General features: G+C 47.5%; 3 protein-coding genes across 4 annotated transcripts in view; 1 reads left to right on the forward strand and 2 right to left on the reverse strand.

The window, feature by feature from the left end:
* LOC139241575 (zinc finger protein 420-like) overlaps positions 1-14,021 on the reverse strand; it is a 28,153-nt gene extending 14,132 nt beyond the window's left edge. Inside the window, exons 1-4 of one of the 2 annotated variants that reach the window (XM_070870058.1) lie at positions 13,549-14,005; positions 13,093-13,179; positions 10,950-11,064; positions 3,980-5,079 (exon numbers count right to left, since the gene is read on the reverse strand). In XM_070870058.1, coding sequence (XP_070726159.1) covers positions 3,980-4,726 — 747 coding nt within the window. In that variant the 5' untranslated portion in view covers positions 4,727-5,079; positions 10,950-11,064; positions 13,093-13,179; positions 13,549-14,005. Of the gene's footprint in view, positions 1-3,979; positions 5,080-10,949; positions 11,065-13,092; positions 13,180-13,548 lie in introns of both variants that reach the window. The other variant, XR_011588935.1, reaches the window with a different exon arrangement.
* Positions 14,022-16,605: 2,584 nt separating this feature from the next.
* On the forward strand, positions 16,606-17,130 carry LOC139241578 (histone H1-like). Its single transcript, XM_070870059.1, has one exon. The coding sequence runs from the start codon at positions 16,606-16,608 to the stop codon at positions 17,128-17,130; it is 525 nt and encodes a 174-aa protein (XP_070726160.1).
* A 5,181-nt stretch (positions 17,131-22,311) lies between these two features.
* On the reverse strand, positions 22,312-22,689 carry LOC139241573 (histone H2B 1.2-like). Its single transcript, XM_070870056.1, has one exon. The coding sequence runs from the start codon at positions 22,687-22,689 to the stop codon at positions 22,312-22,314; it is 378 nt and encodes a 125-aa protein (XP_070726157.1).
* Between the last annotated feature and the right edge of the window lie 1,040 nt (positions 22,690-23,729).

Genomic DNA, 23,729 nt, shown 5'->3' on the forward strand with positions numbered 1-23,729 from the left:
ATACAAGCAGCCAGTGGTGTGGAGCCTCCTGAGAGTCTGGTCCTTTTACAGCCAATATTTACAAGAGCTGGGGCACAGGAAGAGTCCCATTAAAATCACTGATACATTTGTTAACTAAAAATAGTAATTTTGCCTTAATTTACAGATGCTTCCTGACCAGTCCTCATTTTTCCTCCATTTAGAGATGCTCCCTGACCAGTCTCCATTTCTACATTTACAGACACTCCCTGACCAGTCCCCATTTCTCCTCCATTTACAGACGCTCCTTAACCAGTCGCCATTTCTCCTCCATTTACAGACGCTACCTGACCAGTCCCCATTTCTTCATTTACAGACACTACTTGACCAGTCCCCATTTCTCCTCCATTTACAGACGCTCCCTGACCAGTCCCCATTTCTCCTCTATTTACAGATGCTCCCTGACCAGTACCCATTTCTCCTCCATTTACAGACACTCCCTGACCAGTCCCCATTTCTCCATTTACAGACACTCCCTGACCAGTCCCCATTTCTCCTCCATTTACAGATGCTCCCTAACCAGTCCCCATTTCTCCTTCATTTACAGATGCTCCCTGACCAGTCCCCATTTCTCCATTTACAGACGCCCCCTGACCAGTCCCCTATTCTCCTCCATTTATAGACACTCCCTGACCAGTCCCCATTTCTCCTCCATTTACAGACGCTCGCTGGGGATTTCCCGGCACTTCCTAGTTGTCCCGGAGTTTGTGTCTGAAACTGGCGGGTAGTTGTGGGGAGGTGGATAATGCGGAGTGTTGTCTCTCGGGCCTGGGCCCACACGCGGTGTGTGTGAAGACCCCCCAGAGATTAGGAAGAGCGGGGCGGGGCCAGAGCAGCAGTCGGATGGTCCTCCAACCAATCAGTGTCCGAGGGGCGGGGCTTGCGGCACCCAGTGGGCGGGGATGAGCCCGGATGTCCCTGATTGGCTGAAACTCTGCCCCATTGTTAAAGCTGATTTCTCTCAAACTCCAGGAGGAAACGGGACCTTTCTGTTGTGGCTTTAAACAGATGGAACCCTGAAGGGTGGAGCAAACATTGCAACATTTGTTTGTGAAATGTATTAATTCAGGACAGACAGCAGGGATTCAGGAAATAACACAATGCAGTGAGAAAGGAAATGCAGTGGAGGTTGTGTAGATGGATTGTCAAAAGATGTTTGATAAGGTGCCGGACAGGAGGCTTGTTGATCAAATTAAGGCTCACGGTATTAAAGGGAATGGGGCAGTGTGGAGAGGAATTTGGGTAAAGGGCAGAAAACAGAGAGTAGTGGTTAATGAATGTTCTTCAGACTGGAGGGATGTAAACAGTGGTGTCCCCAGGGTCAGTGTTAGGACCATTGCTCTTCTCAATACAGAGAAATGATCTGGGCTTTGGTATATGGGGCACATGATCAAAATCTCCAGGGAACACCAAAAAGGGCCCATGGCCAACTGTGAAGAGGACTTTAAGTGCCTTCATTGTTTTTACATAGGTTAGTAATTGGGGCAGGTAGATGTGTAATGAAATTTAATGCAAAGAAATGTGCTGTGATAGATTTTGGGAGGAAATGTACATTAAATGGTAAAACTTTCAATGGAGTAGAGGAGCAGAGAGATTTAGGGTTGTAAGATTCTAGCTAATTCCTTGTCTTATTAGGGATTGAGAGTCCACTGTTAGAACACAAGAACATAAGAAATAGGAGCAGGAATAGGCCATCTGGCTTCTCGAGCCTGCTCTGCCATTCAATAAGATCATGGCTGATCTGATCCTGGTCTCAACTCCACTTCCCTGCCTGCTCCCCATAACCCTTGACTCCCTTATCTTTCAAAACTCTGTCTATCTCCACCTTAAATATATTCAATGATTAATTATTAGCAATTTTAATATCTTAAGAAATATAATTTGACCAGATTCTCTGTGCTCTACCACATCAGAGTAAACATGCAAGTCCCACGTGTCCACAGTAACAGACACGAGGTCAACCCGCTGGATGGAACCTCAGGCACCCTGAGCTTGATCTCCGGTGTCTCCAGTCCTGATTACCCCCTTACATCAGTCTCCCCTCACTGTTATACCCTACAGTGATCCACCTCTGGCACCGGACTCTTCTTTGTCTTCTCTGCTCGGTTTGGGCAAGAAGCTGGGAAAAGACAGCTGGAATTTCTCTAATTTACAAGGACACTTTCCCTGGTTCCCAGCAGTTACTTTTCTTCAGTAATTTTGTCAGTATCGCTAAACTCCCCTGCCTGCTGTTAGTAGTTGTTTCTTATAGTTTCACAATTCTAGGTATAAACATCACACATTATAATCTAATCTATTGTGTTACTCACTCTGGTTTGAGCTTACATTGTGGTTACTAACAGACAAACCCTGTTCTTTCCCCTGATCTGATTACAGATTCCAACAGTGGGTTCAGTGAATGGAATGTCTCATCAGTGTTGCCATAGTGACCTGTCTGCAGTGAATCGATTGTTTGAGTTACCTCAGATTAAACTTCTCTTTCCCATGATGCACATTATATCAGCCACTTTATGTCAATGTGTTTTAGCCATGTTATGTTAATATCTCTAAAACCTACAAGGGCTTCAGATACATAAACCTTTAAAAGTAGGAGGGACAAGTGATAAAGTGGTTAAAAAGCACATAGGATCTGAGGTTTTATAAATAGGGATGTGGAGTACAATGGGGCAAAGGTCATGTAAACCTGCACAAATCATTGGTTAGGCTGCAGTTCGAATATTGTGTCAGGTTTTGGGGATCTTATACCAGGAAGGATGTGGAGGCCATGGAGATTCACTGAGATGATACCAGGGACAAGAGCCTTTAGTTATTGGGGAGATTGGAGAAACTGGGGTTCTTTTCATTAGAACAAAGGGTAATTGGAGATCTGAGGGAGGTGTTCAAAATTTGATCATGTAAATGAGGATAAACTATTTCCACCAGTCGATGAGTCAGTAACTCGAGGGCATCAAATTCAAATCATCACCAAAAGGCTCAGACCCAGGGAGGAACTATTGAGCACACTGTACAACAATGTTCAGGACACTCGCCCCTCCGGATCTGTGTCCAGGGGAGGAACTGATGGGTTTCTCTTATCTTTGGGTTAACTGATGTTCTCATCGAGGTGATGGATGTCAGTGCTGGGGAATGGGGTATTCTGAGATCATATTGTCTGCCTGAAGCACTCTGCAGTCAGGAACAGCACAGGTTAGATACAGAGTAAAGTTCCCTCTACACTGTCCCATCAAACACTTCCAGGGCAGGTACAGCACGGGTTAGATACATAAAGCTCAATCTACACTGTCCCATCAAACACTTCCAGGGCAGGTACAGCACGGGTTAGATACATAAAGCTCAATCTACACTGTCCCATCAAACACTTCCAGGGCAGGTACAGCACGGGGTTAGATACAGAGTAAAGCTCCCTCTACACTGTCCCATCAAACACTCACAGGGCAGATACAGCACAGGATTGCTGCATTGTCGGCGTTGCCATCTTTCAGATGAGTCGTTCAACGGAGGCCCCATCAGCCCTCAAACAATATCACTCAAACAGATTATCTGGCCATTGCTGTTCATGGCAGCTTGCTGTGTGCAAATCATCTGCTGCATTTCCTATACTACAGCAGTGAATGCACTTCAAATGTACTTTGATATTGTTGTACTTCATTGGCTGTAAAGCACTTTGGGACATCCTGAGGTCATGTGAGGTGCTGCATAACGACAAGTCTTTGTTAAATGGAGGAGAAAAGTTCCAAAAAAGGAACAGTTGGTAACAGGACAACAATTAGTCTCCTCTTATAATGGAGAAATCAAGGAATCGACACAGTGTGTTGGAACCAAAACTGATTTATTTGTCAGATAGCCAGAAAATTAAACTCCGGCCCAGTTACAGGAGAAACACAGCCCGACTATCAGAATGAACACGGTTCAGTCCCGATGTGGTTCACAGCAGAATCCAACCCTGCAATCACTTGTGAACTCGCTGGTGTTTCAGCAGGTTGGATGAACAAGTGAATCCCTTCCCACACTCAGAGCAGGTGAACGGTCTCTCCCCAGTGTGAGTGCGTTGGTGCATCATCAGACTACTTCTGCTTTTAAAGCTCTTCTCACAATTAGAACAGTTAAAAGGCCTCTTATTAGTGTGAACAAGTTGGTGTGTAGTGAGATGGCATGACTGAGTGAAACCCTTCCCACACTCTGAGCAGGTGAACGGTCTCTCCCCAGTGTGAGTGTGTTGGTGCATCATCAGCTGATTTCTGCTTTTAAAGCTCTTCTCACAGTCAGAGCATTTAAAAGGCCTCTTATTGGTGTGAACAAGGAGGTGGGCAGTGAGGCTGGATGACTGAGTGAATCCTTTCCCACACACAGAGCAGGTGAATGGCCTCTCCCCGGTGTGAACTCGCTGATGTCTCAGCAAATCCATTTTGATTTTAAAGCTTTTCTCACAGACAGAACATTTAAAAGCTCCCTTATCAGAGTGAACAAGTTTATGGCGCCTCAGTTCCCCGGAACTTTTAAAGCATTTCCCGCAGTCCAAACATTTAAAAGGTCTCTCCGCAGTGTGAACTCGCTGGTGAGCTACAAGGCTGGATGAATGAGTGAATCCCTTCCCACACACCGAGCAGGTGAACGGCCTCTCCCCAGTGTGACTGCGTCGATGAATTTCCAGCTCAGATGGGTAACCGAATCCCTTCCCACAGTCACTACATTTCCACGGTTTCTCCATGGTGTGGCTATCTTTGTGTCACTCCAGGTTGGACGATCAGTTAAAGCCTCGCCCACGCACATAACACGTTTGCAGTTTCTCCCCGCTGTACATGGTGCGATTTTTTTCAGGCTGTGTAACTGGTTAAAGCTCTTTCCGCAGTCAGTGCACTGGAACACTCTCACTCGGGTGTGTGTGTCTGGTGCTTTTCCAGTCACACTGATGTTTGAAATCTTTTCCCACAGACAAACATTTCTCCTTTCCCTTTCAAAGGCCGATGATATTCAGATCCTGATGCATCGAGTGACTCTGTCAGATCTTGACACAATGTTTGGTTCGAGTTCCCTGTCTGTAAATCCTCCCCTTGTAATACCCTGTGAAAGGAGTTTGCAAAACTCATCACTGTAAGGACAGGACAGAAATTCAGAACAGACAATTCTAGTTTCTATGGAACATTCTTTTCTGTCTTGTTCCCCCCAAAGCTGTAAATCCCCATCCCTCCTCCCTGAGCGGAAATCCAAACCCATCGCACAATCTCCATCATTTCTTCCTTCTCGCTATTTTCTTCCTCCCCTGAAGGTGCTGACTCTGGCTGAGTTCAGTTCCACACTCACTGGTTCCCCTCCCTCTCCTCCCCTGAAGGTGCTGACTCTAGCTGGGTTCAGTTCCACACTCACTGGTTCCCCTCTCCTCCCCTGAAGGTGCTAACTCTATCTGGGTTCAGTTCTACACTGTATTCTACGGGTATGCTGAGCACCGAGTGTGTGCCTGAAATACGTTCTGGTCAGATACAGAGTAAAGCTCCCTCTATACTGTCCCATCAAACATGTAGAAAGTAAGTTTGAAGTCAGAGGAAACAAGGGGAAAAAAGGGGAAAAAAATAAATTGAAAAGCTTTGTCTAAATGCATGTAGCATTCGCAACAAAATAGATGAATTGACGGCACAAATAGATACAAATGGGTATGATCTGATAGCCATTACAGAGACATGGTTGCAAGGTAACCAGGACTGGGAGCAGAATATTCAGGGGTATTTGACAATTCGGAAGGACAGACAGAAAGGAAAAGGAGGTGGGGTAGCATTGTTAATAAAAGATGGGATCAGTGCGTTAATGAGAAACGATATTGGCTCAGAGGATCAAGAGGTTGAATCAGTTTGGGTGGTGATAAGGAATAATAAAGGGAAAAAGTCACTGGTGGGCATAATCTGTAGGCCCCCTAATAGTAGCTACACAATTGGACGGAGCATAAATCAAGAAATAATGGAGACTTGTAAAAAAGGAACGGCAATAATCATGGGCAATTTTAACCTTCATATATTTTGGTCTCCGTATTTAAGGAAGGATATACTTGCATTGGAGGATATTCAGAGAAGGTTCACTAGGTTGATTCCAGAGATGAGGGGGTTGAATTATGAGGATAGGTTGAGTAGGTTGGGCCTAGACATATTGGAGTTCAGAAGAATGAGAGGTGATCTTATTGAAACTTATAAGATAATGAGGGGGCTCGACAGGGTGGAAGCAGAGAGGTTATTTCCACTCATAGGGGAAATTAAAACTAGGGGACATAGTTTTAGAATAAGGGTCCGCCCATTTAAAACTGAGACGAGGAGAAATTTATTTTCTGAGGGTTGTAAATCTGTGGAATTCTCTGCCCCAGAGGGCTATGGAGGCTGGGTCATTGAATATATTTAAGGCGGAGATGGACAGATTTTTGAGCGATAAGAGAGTAAAGGATTATGAGGAGCGGGCAGAGAAGTGGAGCTGAATCCATGATCAGATCAGCCATGATCTTATTGAATGGCGGAGCAGGCTAGAGGGTCCAAATGGCCTACTCCTGCTCCTATTTCTTATACACTTCCAGGGCAGGTACACACGGGTTAGATACAGAGTAAAGCTCTCTCTACACTGTCCCATCAAACACTCCAGGGCAGGTACAGCACGGGTTAGATACAGAGTAAAGCTCCCTCGACACTGTCCCATCAAACACTCCAGGGCAGGTACAGCACGGGTTAGATACAGAGTAAAGCTCACTCTACACTGTCCCATCAAATGCTAAACCCAGACTATAATGAGCACGGATCAGGGAGGTTGGTTGCTAGGCACTGCAGTGATGTTATAAAGCAGGGCCAGTCAGCCCAGCGGGTCCTCTCCTTGTCCCTTTAAAGGAGGAGAGCTGGGACAACCTGTCTCAACACGCATCCCCCCTGTTCATACTGAGAATCCCCGGGGAAGGACCAGGGCCTAGAGTGTGGAACACAACCAAGGGGGGGAAGGAGGTGTAAATGAAGGAGTCGGGACGGAGGGACACCAAGCTTCAGTTTTAGAGCCTGTAGACTTCAGATGGGAAGAGTGAGTTCAGTAGTTTTAGGATCCAGGGAGAGAGCAAGGCACATTGCACATATTCCTATTATTTTATCCTTCTCTCCTCTCCTCCCCTGAAGACGCTGACTCTGACTGGGTTCAGTTCTACACTCACTGGTTCCCCTCCCTCTCCTCCCCTGAAGGTACTGACTCTGGCTGGGTTCAGTTCTACACTCACTGGTTCCCCTCCCTCTCCTCCCCTGAAGGTACTGACTCTGGCTGGATTCAGTTCTACACTCACCAATGTATGACCTATGTGCCCAATCTCCATGTGTGATCCTCGACAGTGAGTGTCGACAGGCTATTCCACTGTCCTCACCTGCATTTTCCAACAGGGTCACTGGAGCCTCCTCCCAATGGCTCACTGGGTAAAGGTAACACCCAGTGTGTGAGTCATAGCCACAGGAGGGGCCCAGGTTTAATCCTGTTTGAATATCCTCACCTTCTAATCCCCTGTAAAAGCTGTTTACAAAAGTCATCACTGTAAGTAGGAACATAGGAACAGGAAAAGGCCATTCAGCCCCTTGAGCCTGTCCCACCATTCAATTAATCGTGGCTGATCAGTATTTTAACTCCGTCTACCTGCCTTGGTTCCATTACCTTAATACCCCTGCCTAAGAAGAATTTATCAATCTCAGTTTTGGGATTTTCAATTGGCCCCCAGCCTCCGTTTTATGGGGAACAGAGTTCCGGATTTCCACTATGCTTTAAGAGCATAAGAAATAGGTACAGGAGTAGGCTAAACAACCCCTCGAGCCTGCCGCGCCATTCAACAAGATCATGGCTGATCTTCTACGTCAACTCCACTTTCCCGCACTATCCCCGTATCCCTGAATTCCTTTAGTGTCCAAACATCTATCGATCTCGGCCCTGAATATACTCAATGACTGAGCATCCACAGCTCTTTGGGGCAGAGAATTCCAAAGATTCACAACGCTTTGAGTGAAGACATTTCTTCACATCTCAGTCCTAAATGGCCATCCGTTATCCTGAGACTATGACCCCTAGTTCCAGACTCTCCAGACAAGAGAAACAGCCAATCAGCATTTGTGTGAGGAAGTGCTTCCTGACATTAGCCCTGAATGGCCGAGCTCTGATTTTAAGGTTGTGTCCCGTTGTTGTGGACTCCCTCACCAGAGGAAATAGTTTCTCTCCATCCACCCCATCAACTCCTTTCATCATCTTAAACACCTCAATTACATCACCCCTTAATCTTCTATATTTCTCATAATTTACAAACTTCATCACTGTCAGTACAGGATCATAGAATCACAGAAGTTTATAGCATTGAAGGAGGCCATTCAGCCCATCGTGTCCATGCCAGCCGACAAAGAGCTATCCAGCCTAATCCCACTTTTCAGCTCTTGGTCCATGGCCTTGTAGGTCTCAACAATTCAAATGCATAATCCAAGTTCATTTTAAATGCTGCAAGGGTTTCTGTCTCTACTATCCTTTCAGGCAGTGGTTTCCAGACCCCCACCACCCTCTGGGTGAAGAGATTTCCCCTCTAAACATCCTACCACTTTAAATCTACGCCCCCTGGTTGTTGACCCTCTGCTAAGGGAAATAGGTCCTTCCTATCCACTCTATCTCGGCCCCTCATAATTTTATACACCTCAATTAGGTCTCCCCTCAGCCTCCTCTGTTACAAAGAAAAAAAACCCCAGCCTATCCAATCTTTCCTCATAACTAAAATTCTCCAGTCCTGATAACATCCTCCTAAATCTCCTCTGTACCCTCTCTAGTGCAATGACATCTTTCCTGTAATGTGGTAACCAGAACTGCACACAGTACTCTAGCTGTGGCCTAACTAGTGTTTTATACAGTTCAAGCATAACCTCGCTGCTCTTGTATTCTGCGCCTCGGATAATAAAGGCAAGTATTCTGTATGCCTTCTTAACCACCTTATCTACCTGTCCTGCTACCTTCAGGGATCTGTGAACATGCCTTCCAAGGCCCTCCGTTCCTTGACACGTCCGTGCAAGCACATACACCAAATGTTTGAACCTGCGGTTCCTCTTGTACTGAGCAGGATTACTATTGCAACAACACTACTATTTTCTAATTTATTTTTAAAATAAGGAAGATATCCCTAAAAATAGATGAGTGAAAGTTCTTGTTGAATTTTCCTCATGAGTGTCACTTAGTGGGATCAAGTTTTGGCCTGAGTTGCTCCTATTTTCTTGGAGCAACTAGTTTAGAATGGAGTATGTTAGAAATTGCAATTCTCGTCATTTAGTTTGCTCCAGTTCTAGTGAGTTAGAACAGTTTCATTTTAGAACAGATTTTTTTTCAAAGGAGAGTGTGTCTGGCCACTTACGCCCGTTTTGCAAGTTTAGGCAGCGAAAACTTACTCCAAACTAACTTAGAATGGAGTAAGTGTAGATTTTTGCACGCTCAGAAAAACACTTGGAAATCAGGCGTAAGGTACTGAAGGTACTGACTCTGGCTGGGTTCAATTCTACACTCACTGGTTCTCCTCGCCTGAAGGTGCTGACTCTGGCCGAATTGAGTTCTAAACTCACTTGTTCCCTTCCCTTTCCCTCCCCTGATGGTGCTGACTCTGGCTGGGTTTAATTCTACAATCACTGGTTTCCTCTCCCTCTCTGAAGTGCTGGCTATCTTAGATCTGGTCCTGTGTAATGAGATAGGATTAATAAACAATCTCCTAGTGAAGTATCCCCTTGAAATGAGTGATCGGTACCTCTGTTTCTGGTATCAGAGTGTGTGTTTTATTCTGTACCTGTCAGTTTTTGTGAAGTGAGTGAGAGATTTATTCTGTACCTGTCAATCTCTGCTATGTGTGAGTTGGGATTTATTGTGTACCCGTCAAGTTTTGATATGCGAGTATGGGTTTTATTCTGTACCTGTCAGTTTCTGGTATGTGAGTGTGGGTTTTATTCTGTACCTGTCAGTTTCTGGTATCTGAGTGTGTACTTTAACCTATATCATCAGCTTCTGGAAGGTAAGTGTGGATATTGACCAGTATCTGTCAGTTTTTCGGATTGGAATATGGATTTTATTCTGTACCTATCAGATTCCGGTATGGGAGTATGGGGTTGAATCGGTACCTGTCAGTTTCTGATATGTGACTGTGGTTTTAATCTGTACCGGTCACTTTCTGGTATCCAAGTGTGGATTGCATTCTGTACCTGACAGTTTCTGGAATCTGGGTGTTGATTATATTCTGTACCTGTCAGTTTTTGCTTTGTGAATGTGGATTTTATTCTGTTCTGGTCAGTTACTGCTGTGTGAGTGTAGGAATTAATATGTACCTCCAGTTTCTGGTATGTGATTGTGTTTTTTTTCTGCACCTGTCAGTTTGTGGTAGATGTGTAGGGTGTCAGTTTCTGGTATTCAAATGTGGATTTTTATCTTTATATGTCAGTTTGTGCAATGTGAATGTGGGATTCATTTTGTATCTCTCATTCTGGGGTAAGTGAGTGTGTGTTTCCTCTGTACCTGTTAGTTTCTGGTATGAGAGTGTGGGTTTTATTCTGTATCTCTCATTCTGGGGTAAGTGAGCGTGTGTTTCCTCTGTACCTGTCAGTTTCCGGTATGTGAGTGTGGGTTTTATTCTGAACCTGTCATTTTCTAGTATCTGAGTGGGATTTATTCTGTATCTGTCAGCTTCTGGTATGTTAGTGTGTTTTATCCTATATCTGTGAATTTTTTTCCCTCATTATATTGGATGAATGCGATTCAGAAATATTTCGAGTAGAGACGAGCTATTATGCGTCAGTGGTACAGTGAGTGAGTGTGGGATTCACTCTGTATCTGACAGTCAGGGGTACAGTGAGTGAGTGTGAGATTCATGCTGTATCTGTCATAAATGCAAATGTTTGTTGTTGTTGTAGAAATGAAATTTTTCAGTTACTTACGGTGGTTAACATTTACGCAGAAGAAAATGTCAGAAGCAGCCTCGTGGATAACCGTCAGGAAAGTGCTGTTACTGGTGAGATCACGATGTGCTCGATGCAAACTTGGCTAATAACTCTAGAGGTGATGGAAAAGAAAGCAACATTTTGTGACGTTTGAGCGAGATGAGAAAACATAATCAGTGCGAGGAGCCCAATCAGAGAGCTGGCGGGCAAGAAGCATTGAGCTCCTGTTTACTGCCCGATGCTATTTCCAAAACAGCAGGGAAGAACGGTCCCTGGATCTTGGAACTTGCGGAGGCCTTACAGCACATGGATCCAGGAGGCCATTCAGTCCCTCGAGCCTGTTACATAAGGAACAGGGGGAGGCCATTCAGTCCCTCGAGCCTGTTACATAAGGTACAGGAGGAGGTCATTCAGGCCCTCGAGCCTGATACATAAGGAACAGGAGGAGGCCATTCAGTCCCACAAGTCTGTTACATAAGGAACAGGGGGAGGCTATTCAGTCCCTCGAGCCTGTTACAGTGGAACAGGAGGAGGCCATGCAGTTCCTAGAGTCTGTTAAATTGGAATTGGAGGAGGCCATTCAGTCCCTCGACGTGTTACATAAGGAACAGGGGGAGGCCATTCAGTCCCTCGAACCTGTTACATAGGAACAGGAGGAGGCCATTCAGCCCACCGAGAATGTTATAGGAACTGGAAGAGGCCAATAAGCCAGTTGCACATGTTATAATGCAATTGGAGGAGGCCACTCATCCCATCTAACTTATTACACAGGAACAGAAGGTGGCTGTTCAGCACCGAATGTTGTTAGACAGGAACAGGATGAGGCTATTCTTCCCCTCGAGCCTGTTTCATTGGATCAGGAGAATGCCATTCAGCCCTTCCATTCTGTTATGTGGGAAGAAGTGGAGGCCATTCAGCCTCTCTAACATTAGAAACATGAGCAGACCACTCAGCCTTTGATTCTGTGACATGGGAACAGCAGGACGTTTTTCATCCCCTCGAGCTTCTTACATTAGGAACAGGAGAAGACCACTCAGTCCCTCGGGTCTGTTACATAGGAACAGGAGTAGGCCAATTCCACCCCTCGGAACTGTTAACCAGGAACAGGAGGTGACCATTCATCCCCTCGAGCCTGTTAGAGGAATTGGAGGAGGCCATTCAGCCCCTCCTGCATGTTATATGGGAACTGGGGGAGGACATTCAGCCGCTCGAGCATGTGGTATAGGAACAGGGGGAAGACATTCAGCCCCCAAGCATGTTTAATTAGGATCATGAGCAGGCCATTCAGCCCTTTGACCCTGTGACATGGGAGCAGGAGAAGGCCGTTCAACCCGTCGAGAATGTTATATAGGAAGAGGAGGAGGCCATTCAGCTCCTCGAGCCTATTACATTAGGAACTGGAGAGGGCTTTTCAGTTCCTCGAGCCTATTACATTAGGAACTGGAGGAAGCCATTCAGCTCCTCGAGCCTATTACATTAGGAACTGGAGAGGGCTTTTCAGCTCCTCGAGCCTATTACATTAGGAACTGGAGGAGGCCATTCAGCTCCTCGAGCCTATTATATTAGGAACTGGAGAAGGCCATTCAGCTCCTTGAGCCGATTACATTAGGAACTGGAGAAGGCCATTCAGCAACTGGAGTTAAAAAGCAATAGGACAACACAATTCTGCCCCTCGGGTCTGTTACATTAGGAATAGGACAAGGGCAATCATCCCCATGGGATTGTTTCATGGGAACAGGAGGAAGGCATTCAGCCCCTCGAGCTTGTTCCATCGGGACTGGAGGAGGCTATTCAGCCCCTGGAACCTGTTACACAGGAATAGAAGTGGCTATTCATAAGAACTAAAGGAGGCTATTCAACCTATTCTAACCTGATACACAGGTACAGGGGAAGGTCATTCTGCCCCGAGAGCTTGTTACATATTAACAGGAGGAAGCCATTAAGCCCCTCGTGTTTATTACATTAGGAACAGGAGAAGGCCACTCAGTATCTCCAGTCTGTTAATTTAGGAACAGGAGGTGGCCATCAGCCCCCTCGGGCCTGTTACACAGGAATAGGAGGAGGCCATTCAGCACCACAAACATGTTTAATTTGGATAACTGTCTATGTACCCGCACACTGTGATCGGTACCGAACCTACTGTGTGTGAGAAGGAGCTGGTTGCACTGTTCCTTATGTCTCAGGTGGAGGAAACTTCACATTTGTTCCAGTTCCTTCAATTCCTTGCCTGCAGGAGGATAAGGTATCTCTGATCATTCAAGAACAGGAGAGGTAGAAAAGACTAAAGTGATGAATGTAATCGTTCAATTAATATTCATTATGAACATTCACAAAGGGAAGCCAGCGATACAAACAGTGTCAGTGTCTGACTCCTCTGCAGCACTGAGCTTCTGCACACCAAGTGTGTTGGGCAGATTTACAGCAAGTTACTGACATCCAGATACAACCCAACCCCTGCCCTGCTTCAGGAATGGGACTACCCGATGGGGCACGGACTTTTACAAAGCTCAGATTGCTACTCCCCTCTCCCAGGGCACTAACCGTTCAACCAAAAACAAAGAGCCACTGTTTAAAACATGTCCTTCACATTTCTCACCCGGTGCCTGCAATAGATGCTCCTTGTATAAATCCTCAGTGTCCGGCTCTGCTTCCACTGCTCGCTGTCCAATGACAACAAACACGATGAGACTGGAACTAAAGCAGGAACGTTCACTACTGATTTGCAGGGAGAAAGCAGCAATGATTGTCAACAGCAGATCCTTCCCATTCTGTCTCCCTTACCCGGGACACACACTGTTCACACACAGCCCGAGAATGGCCTCTCCCTTCCCCCACTCACTCCACGCACTGAGACCAGTTCTTGCTCCACTCCGCCTGTTACACACAGACTCCGACTCCCCCTGAACTTCCCCCGGACTCAGTGCCGATCTCTGAGCCCATCTGCGGACACGCTCCTAAAGCGATGTGCTGCTGTAAGGAGGCTGCAGCTCGCTGCCTTACCCCGGGGCCGCGGTGACTCAATTCCCGGTAGTTTAAACCACCTTCTTCCGCTCACTGAGTGAATGGCGCTCACAGGCAAGGCTGGGGGAGGGGAGGGCGTATGCGCTCTTCTGCTCACTGGCAATCGACCCAAGGGGCGGGGCTTATCCGCGCACGCGCAGCTCGCTGCAATAATTCAGCCTTTAAAAATCAAAGTGAACTTTTCCAAATTTACTTTTATCAGAATCTGAGCAAAGGAACTGGGCCTGGGGGGGCAAGGACAGAGAATGTTTAAAGCTGGGAACCTTGCCCCTTTGAGATGCTCAATTTGGGATCATTCCGTGCAGGGTGTTTTTCTCTTCGTGAGCCCGTCTTCACAAAACAATCCTGTCGAAACATCGGAGGGACGGGGTGTAGGAGTGTTTGCTGGGACTGTGCAGGAGTTAATATCTGACAGAAACTGTCCCAGTTTAGTTGAATCAGAGTGAAACACTCGGTCACTGAGAGTAATACCGAACGGCCCTGAGCTGCAAGATTACAGGGAGTACAACAGGCAAGCGAGGGTTAAATGTGGGACCTTGTTTCTCTCACTCTCTGACACTGTCTCGCAGTGTGGGATTAATAATGTGTCTGTATGTGGTACAATATCAGTGAGAGAGGGGACTGTATCTTCTGTCTCCCCAATGGGAACTTTCAGGATAAAACCGGACCTCACAGGTCAATTGGGACAGATACTGTGTAAGTCTTTCTGTGTCTTACCGTCCTGCCTCGATCTCTCCGATCTCTCACTTAGCACTCTCCCCCATCTCTGACTCTGTTACAATCCTTTTCTCTTGTACTGTCTGTGAAGGGGGGATACTGTTATTTCGCGTGATGTGGAAACACTTGTGAGTACAACACTATAGGAGCAGGGAGGTCTTACTGCAGTTGTACAGGGCCTTGGTGAGGTCACACCTTGAATATTGTGTACAGTTTTGGTCTCCTAATCTGAGGAAGGACATTCTTGCTATTGAGGGAGTGCAGCGAAGGTTCACCAGATTGATTCCAGGATGGCAGGACTGTCATATGAAGAAAGACTGGATAGACTAGGTTTATATTCACTGGAATTTAGAAGAATGAGAGGGGATCTCATAGAAACATATAACATTCTGACGGGATTGCACAGGTTAGATGCAGGAAGAATGTTCCCGATGGTGGGGATGTCCAGAACCGGGGGTCACGGTTTAAGAATAAGGGGTAAGCCATTTAGGACCGAGATGAGAAGAAACTTCTTCACTCAGAGAATTGTGAGCCTGTGGAATTTTCTACCACAGAAAGTTGTTGAGGCCAGTTCGTTAGATATATTCAAAAGGGAGTTAGATATGGCCCTTACGGTGAAAGGGATCAAGGGGTATGGAGAGAAAGCAGGAATGGGGTACTGAAGTTGCATGATCAGCCATGATCATATTGAATGGTGGTGCAGGCTTGAAGGGCCGAATGGCCTACTCCTGCACCTATTTTCTATGTTTCTATGATACTGTTTCTGTTTCTCTCTCTGGTGCTATACATGACGGTGTGGCACTGTTACTGAGCGTAATATGGAAACACTGATACCAAGTGTAAGACTGATAATGTGTCTGTCTCTTTCTCTCTCTTTCGGTGGTGCTATACATGAATGTGTGATACTATTATTGAGAGTAATATTGAGACACAGTTAGGGAGTTTAAGACTGATTCTGTGTCTGTCTCTCTGTCGCTCCCTCTGATAGCCATCTCTGGGTGGTGAGTATGGGATGGATAGGATACCAGTTACTGTTATATGTCCCTCATTTTCGGAGGAGAGAGAGAGAGAGAGAGACAAAGAGAGGGTGGAGGGGCGGTGAACTCATAATTTCTATTTTCACGTTAATCAAACATATTTCTGCGTGCGAACAATGTAATAACTTAACAGCATATATGGGTTAAGCCAGCCTCTGCTGTGATTGGCTCCTGCCCCTGAATCTGGGGAACAGACACTCTGAGGAACGCCGGCCTCAGAGTGTTTAACACTTACTGAGCTAGGAAACTACAACTAACCCCGAGAATCGGCAGCACAGGCCGAGCGGAGAGGTAACCCTGTGCTGGGAGCTGTAAATCTGGGACAGTTTGTGCTGTGAATGTGCAGATGTGAACATTGTGTGAGCGAGAGTGTGTTAAAGGGGCGGGCCGGTGAGACGAATGTCACTTTGTTTGTGTCATCGCCGGATTCCAGAGTCCCGCTTGTGTAAAATTCAAAGATTTTCCTGTCACAGGATCGCCCTGCTGCCCTGCTCAGGTCTAAAGTGGGAATTAAACGTCAAGTTTGATGTGATTTCAAATTTCAATCGAAAAACAGAGAAAATGTCCGCGATCGGGTGAGAGAGCGCGATCAGTGCAGCAATGCTGCCTTCAATTCGGAGGAAGCTTTCTCGACAACAAACATCCCGGTCTTCGGGACAGAAAGAGGCCAGTCTGGGAATCTGGAGGGCCCGGGTTGAATTGGAATCGGACAGTTAATGAGGAGAGAGAAACACAGAGAGGCTGGAGGGGCGGGGAGCTGACAGCAGGATGTCTCGCCCCGTCCGCTCGCTGCCTTTAAGTTGCTCTGTGCCGCCGCCTCCCGTTTCATTTCTGACCGAGCTCTGACTGTCAGAGAGATTTTCCACAGAGTCGCCGACATGACTGACACTTCAGCCGCCGAAACAGCTCCTTCTGCCGCCGCCGCTCAAGCCAAGGCCCCCCGCAAGAAGAAGAAGGCAGCTCCCCGCTCCAAGCCAGCCGGCCCCACGTTGGGCGAACAGATCCTCAAGGTTGTGACCGATGGCAGCGATCGCAAGGGGATGTCTCTGGCCGCGATAAAGAAGGCTCTGGCGGCCAAAGGCGTGGATGTGGAGAAGCGCGGGTCCCAGATCAGGTTCAGTATCAAGAGGAATGTGACAAATGGCTTCCTGGTGCAGACCAAGGGCACGGGCGCCTCGGGCTCCTTCAAAGTCGCTAAGAAGGAAAACCAGGGGAAAGTGGGAAGGAAGGTGAAGAAACCAGCAACCAAGAACTCTCCAGCCAAGAAATCTCCAGCCAAGAAACCAGCAGCCAAGAAATCTCCGGCCAAGAAACCAGCAGCCAAGAAATCTCCGGCCAAGAAACCAGCAGCCAAGAAATCTCCGGCCAAGAAAACGAGCACCAAGAAGGCGCTAACAGTATAAAAGACAGCGAAAGCGGCGGCTGGGAAGAAGGCGGCAGCGGCGAAGCCCAAGAGCCCCAAGAAGGCCTCGGGCGCAAAGGTGAAGGCGGCCAAAAAGGTGGGAAAACCGAGGGCCAAGGCCAAATCAACAAAACCCAAGAAACCAGCGCTCAAAAAGTAAATAAAAAGTGCAACTTGTAAACATCTGAACCCAAAGGCTCTTCTCAGAGCCACCCACGCCTCTCAGAAAAGAGTTGATCCCCGAATCAAATGATCCCTGTCCCGGGGCCGGGCTCAGATTTCAGACAGAAATCATTGAACATGAAGCCAGGATCCCTGGTGACTCGCTGACATTGGCTGCACCCACCCCTCCCCCAGTGTCTGCAATAAAACACACAGAGAATGGGATGTCCGGCCCGGGCCTCACTGTAACTGGGGATGTGTTCAGCTCCAGTCTCAGTTCCTGGTCATTGTCATTTCACAGATTCAGGGGGAGAGGCTGTGAGACGGTGACACTGGCGGAGGTACCCCGCCTCACAACTCAAACCCCAAACACCACATTCTCCAAATCAGCTGGAATAAGGTGTTTGAAAACTGCTGAACCCGTCTGTGAGAGGAAGTGTGGGGAGATGGAACAAGGTCTGAGATTGACAGGGAAGGGGCTGTATATAGGCGGGAATATTCGCGATTGTTAATTGTAGCGGGACTTTATTTAAAAGCTTCAGGTTCCTGGAAGCTTTGAATATAAATTCCGAGTCTGTTTCGGTTCTATTGTCGGAAAACGGTTTGAAATTAGCGGCTGCAGAAAGCTGGAGCGGAGCTGGAAGATCAGAGGCCGCTCTCTGCTCTGTCTGTCAATCTTGACTCTGTCTCCTCCCCTTCCCGCCTCTCTCACACTGCGCTTTCTCAGTCAGGTCGGCTCCGGCTCTATAAATAGGAGCCGGCAGCAGTTCACTTCTCATTCAGCGGCAGTTTAAGTGAAGAGTCATTATCATGTCTGGTCGCGGGAAAGGAGGCAAAGGACTGGGTAAAGGCGGAGCCAAGCGGCACCGTAAAGTGCTCCGTGATAACATCCAGGGCATCACCAAACCAGCCATCCGCCGCCTGGCTCGCCGTGGCGGTGTCAAACGGATCTCGGGCCTGATCTACGAGGAGACCCGCGGGGTGCTGAAGGTTTTTCTGGAGAATGTGATCCGGGATGCAGTCACCTACACTGAGCACGCCAAACGCAAGACGGTCACTGCCATGGATGTGGTGTACGCTCTGAAACGGCAGGGCCGCACTCTCTATGGATTCGGCGGCTGAATAACTCGACCCTTTTCCCCCAAACACAACACAAAGGCTCTTCTAAGAGCCACCCATCGGTTCACAGAGAGAGCAGCGACCATGGGATCGGAGCGCGGACAGTTTGGTTGGGAAATGGTTTCGGCTGTTTAATTAATGGAAAGAAAGGTTTGGATTTATATTGCGCCTTTCACGACCACCGAACGTCTCAAGACACAGAAAAATAGAAAATAGGTGCAGGAGTAGGCCATTCGGCCCTTCCAGCCTGCACCGCCATTCAACAAGATCACAGCTGATCACCTCCTCCCCACGCACCCACCACACTCCCCAACCCCCGCCCCCCCCCCTCAGCCGCAAGGACCACATCCAATGAACAAGACCAATGAAGTACTTTTGGAGTGTAGTCTCTAGGAATATGGGAATTATTAAATATTTTACAACTATTGTAAATATGAGAGATCAGAAACTCCGGCTGACAGTCACAATTACCGGGCAGGATACACAGTCCTCTTTACACATTACAGTCTCCCCTCACAGATAATTCCTGTCATATGAGGTTTCTGTGTGAGAATCGGTTAAGTGGGACGGCACTGGCGGGATCGATGCGGGACTTTATGTTTACAGGAAGCAGTGACCGGGGATTTATTCCCGCCCGGTACAGACGGATCAGGGAATGGAACATAATTCAAACCGGAATGTGACAGAATGGGATTGGTGACTTATAATGGGGCACAATCGCCGTTATAAAGAGCGGGATTCTTAAATTGCTGGCGGGAAATTAGATTTTATTTAATCTCTGTTGGTTGATATTCTGAAATTGGCGGGCTTTTTGAAATTGACCAAATGTCAGTTTCAGTTCAGCCAATTAGGGCCCAGTATTCCTCGCCCTTCATTTTCACTCTCGGTGCTTGGTTCAAACTTGATTGGCGGTCGGGTTGCAGCCAATCACAGCTCCGTGCGGACCCTCACACACTTTAAATGGAAGCAAAGAGGAGTCCCCGCATTAACAATCCGTGTGTCCCAGATTGTGTTGAGATCCGTTCAGAAAATGGCCAGGACCAAGCAGACAGCGCGCAAATCCACCGGAGGGAAAGCTCCTCGCAAACAGCTGGCGACCAAAGCGGCCCGGAAGAGCGCTCCGGCCACGGGCGGAGTGAAGAAGCCTCATCGCTACCGACCCGGCACCGTGGCTTTGAGGGAGATCCGCCGCTACCAGAAATCCACCGAGCTGCTGATCCGCAAACTGCCCTTCCAGCGCCTGGTGCGGGAGATCGCTCAGGACTTCAAGACCGACCTGCGCTTCCAGAGCTCGGCCGTCATGGCCCTGCAGGAAGCCAGCGAGGCTTACCTGGTGGGGCTCTTTGAGGACACCAACCTGTGCGCCATCCACGCCAAGCGAGTCACCATCATGCCCAAAGACATCCAGCTGGCCCGCCGCATCCGCGGGGAGCGCGCCTAGACTCCCCCTGCCCCGGCTCCAAGCTTCAGCACCAAGTGCAACAACGGCTCTTTTCAGAGCCACCAAATCAGCAAAGGAAAGAGCTGCGATCTCCTGTAACCAGAGCTTCGTGTTGTTCATTAACCCATTGTAGGGACGGGCAGAGGGTGTGGGACTGATTACTGATCGTGTGTTCATATACCAACTCCGTTCACATGGGAATTATTGACGATTAACTGGTGAGTCTTTTAATATTTTCAGAAACTGACATCGGCTTTGCGTCGCTCTGACCTCGAGTTCCCCGGGGCAGAGCACAGATTTCCCCATTCGGTGTTGCCGGAGAATGGGGGCAGGTAGATCTGGGAAGCACTGCAATGGACTCGGGTCCTGTATGTGTGCATCGCTCGCTGCTCCAGTGCGGTCTAAACTGACCGGCTTAGCAGAGAAATACAGAGCCCGGGAACGGCCAGAGCTCCCGAGAACAAAATCAGCATTCAAACTATCTCAAACCAGACCAGAATTAAACTAGGCCCTTTTATTACTACATTAATTCATCATTGCCGACTCTCCCGTTTTCAGACAGATTAAAGAATATTTAAAGAACCGGTGGCAGTATTTATACAATTGTTGAGTGACAACTGTAGTTCAATTATTCGCTGTTAACGGGAAGTGTATGTTTGAGCAGAGAACCGTAATGCAGAGACCGGGAACTGAAAACTCCCGCGTACGGATAAGGGGAAAGCCATTTAGGACTGAGATGAGGAGAAACTTATTCACTCAGAGTTGTTAACCTGTGGAATTCCCTACCGCAGAGTTGTTGATGCCAGTTCGTTACATATATTCAAGAGGGAGTTAGATGTGGCCCTTATGGCTAAAGGGATATGGAGAGAAAGCAGGAAAGGGGCACTGAGGGAATAATCAGCCATGATCTTATTGAATGGTGGTGCAGGCTCGAAGGGCCGAATGGCCTACTCCTGCACCTATTTTCTATGTTTCCAGGTCTAAAACAGGCCCATCTATAGGTACATGAATTAAAGGGCTCTGACTCCATTAAGACAGTAAGCAGCCCTTTCACAGATACTGTGGGTGGCTCTGAAAAGAGCCTTTGGGTTATTAGATTAAATCTTGTCCGCTTTACTTGGCCTTGGACGAAGTGGTGGTTTTCTTGGGCAGCAGCACAGCCTGGATATTCGGCAGCACCCCGCCCTGAGCTATGGTCACCTTTCCCAGCAGCTTGTTGAGCTCCTCGTCGTTGCGGATGGCCAGCTGCAGGTGTCTGGGGATGATGCGGGTCTTCTTGTTGTCGCGGGCCGCGTTGCCGGCCAGCTCCAGGATTTCAGCGGTCAGATACTCGAGCACAGCAGCCATGTAGACCGGGGCTCCGGCACCCACACGCTCAGCGTAGTTCCCCTTTCGCAGGAGCCTGTGAACACGGCCCACAGGGAACTGCAGTCCGGCTCGGGAGGAACGAGACTTGGCCTTGGCGCGAGCTTTGCCGCTAGTTTTTCCTCTTCCAGACATTTCCACGATTCACAAGTTCAGACAAAGAATGAGAAACTCCTCCCACATCTGCCCTTCTTATACATTCTGGAGGGATGCAGGGAGCGAACTTGTGATTGGTCGCTCTGAAGTGGATTTCATTGGTCTTTTCCGCTGACCAATCACCGTCTGTTTAGCCCGCCAATGTAAACAGGGCGAAAATTACTGTTCGACTGCCAACGAATCTTCAATTTCAAAAACCCCGCCAATAATTTTTACAATGCGGATTATGTTAATAAATTCAACATTAGCCAAAGATTTCCAAACACTTTTTATTTCCTTTTGCCGTATTCTTTATTGCCTTCCAAATTCCAGGATGTTACAATCAGGTTTAAATTCGGGTTCAGTTTCAAACGTTCTGTAACGGGACACATTCCAGCTCAATCTTTGTACAATTTGGGAATCACAGATCATGGATCGATCCTCCGCACAGGCGGGAGTGAGACCAGAACTGGGAGTTCTTCTGTGAAAAGAGGGACAGAGGGTTCCAACTGTCCCTGTTCTGGTCTCTGTAAGAACTCCCAGTCTGGGCTGTTGCACTCGGAATCTCGGATTAATAAGCGGGTTGACCCGAACTAGAATTTTTTTTATATTGTAAAGGGCTTGAGAGAGAATGAGGTGACTAAAGTCTGAGTTTCACCTCCTAAAACAAGATCATAATTCATTGGCAGGCAACCAGGGACAGTGTGTGCAGTTTACTGGGAGGAAAATGCATCAGAGAAGCTAAGGTTGAACCGGACAGTAAAACCGCTTATCTGAGAATTCAAATCTAAATCTACAGCTGGAATTTTAAATGCTGTCAAACACACTTGCTCAGGAAATAACTACAGTAAATTGAGTTTAAAGGGTGAAGTGTTTGTGCAGCTCTTTCAGAGACGTTGTGGGTGGCTCTTAAAAGAGCCGTTGTGTTTAGGGGTTGTTGTGTCAGGACAACGTGGAGTTTTACTTGGAGCTGGTGTACTTGGTGACCGCCTTTGTCCCTTCCGATACGGCGTGCTTGGCCAGCTCCCCGGGTAGCAGCAGACGCACGGCGGTCTGGATCTCCCGGGAACTGATGGTGCGGCGCTTGTTGTAATGGGCCAGGCGGGAAGCCTCACCTGCGATGCGCTCGAAAATATCGTTCACAAAAGAGTTCATGATGCCCATGGCCTTGGAGGAGATGCCGGTGTCGGGGTGAACCTGCTTCATCACTTTGTAGATGTAGATGGAGTAACTCTCCTTCCTCGACTTCCTGCGCTTCTTACCGCCCTTTGGTGGTGTTTTCTTGATCACTTTCTTGGCGCCTTTCTTGGCAGTAACTGATTTCTTCTCTTCAGGCATCGTCTTGTTCAATCCAACCCAGACATGACGTAAACTTAGCTCGGAGCTCGCATTATATAGGCAGCCCCACACTCCGCCCACAGCCCTATGCTAATGAGGGATGGGTGAAGGCAACAATTGTGATTGGTTCACTCACTGCGTTGTCAATTTCTATTGTTCTGTAATTCTCTGATTGGATGTTTAAAGAGACCAATCAGATTTACTGCTCGCCACAATCTCAAATTCTTCAATTAGGTCATCAGTTACATCCCCTCCCGATTTATACTCTGTTCTTTATCGATCTAGATTTCTACATGTTTGACAGACATTGACCGGTTTGTAACCGAGATTGCCTGAGGGCCACTTCTGGTCAGGACTTGGAAGTCTATGAGGGCAAAAGACCCTCAATGTCCTTCCTCCCTGATGCTGCCTTCCTCCCACCGTTTAATTCAACACCTTTCTTATCTTTCACTGCTGTAACTACATTAGTTGTTTCAGTGTTACCTTCACCTGGAATATGCCGTACCTTCTGTACCGTAAAGGGCCTATTTCCCTTAGCACAGGAGGCATAAATTTAAAGTAATTGGTAGAAGATTTAGAGGGGAAATATCTTCACGCAGAGGGTGGCTGCGCTCTGGAACTCACTGCCTGAAAGGGTGGTAGAGGCAGAAACCCTCACCACATTTAAAACTACTTGGATGTGCACTTGAAGTGCCGTAACCTGCAGGGTTACGGACCTAGAGCTGGAAAGTGGGATTCGGCTGGATAGCCTTTTGTTGGCCGGCACGGACACGATGGGCCGAAGTGGCCTCATTCCGTGTTGTAAGCTTCGATGATAAATATCTATAATTCTGAAACTAAAAGGATATTCCGTCCATCGTGCATATGCTGATTTAAAATATCTATCGATACCGAACAAAATGTAAATTAACTATATCTCCCTCCCTCCTCCCGTGAGGCGGTGGGTGGGACTTAGAAGAGCCTTTGCTTTGTGCTTGGGGGAAGAGAGTCCCGTTGAATCCATAGAAAGTGCGGCCCTGCCGTTTCAGAGTGTACACCAC

The sequence above is a fragment of the Pristiophorus japonicus genome, unplaced genomic scaffold (genome assembly GCF_044704955.1).
Source record: "Pristiophorus japonicus isolate sPriJap1 unplaced genomic scaffold, sPriJap1.hap1 HAP1_SCAFFOLD_1114, whole genome shotgun sequence".
In the NCBI taxonomy this organism is placed as follows: Eukaryota; Metazoa; Chordata; class Chondrichthyes; family Pristiophoridae; genus Pristiophorus; species Pristiophorus japonicus.

What these genes read in the sequence shown, in the direction of transcription:
- LOC139241578 (XM_070870059.1), top strand. Translation starts at nt 16,606, where the DNA reads ATGACTGACACTTCAGCCGCCGAAACAGCTCCTTCTGCCGCCGCCGCT.
- LOC139241573 (XM_070870056.1), bottom strand. Translation starts at nt 22,689, where the DNA reads ATGCCTGAAGAGAAGAAATCAGTTACTGCCAAGAAAGGCGCCAAGAAA.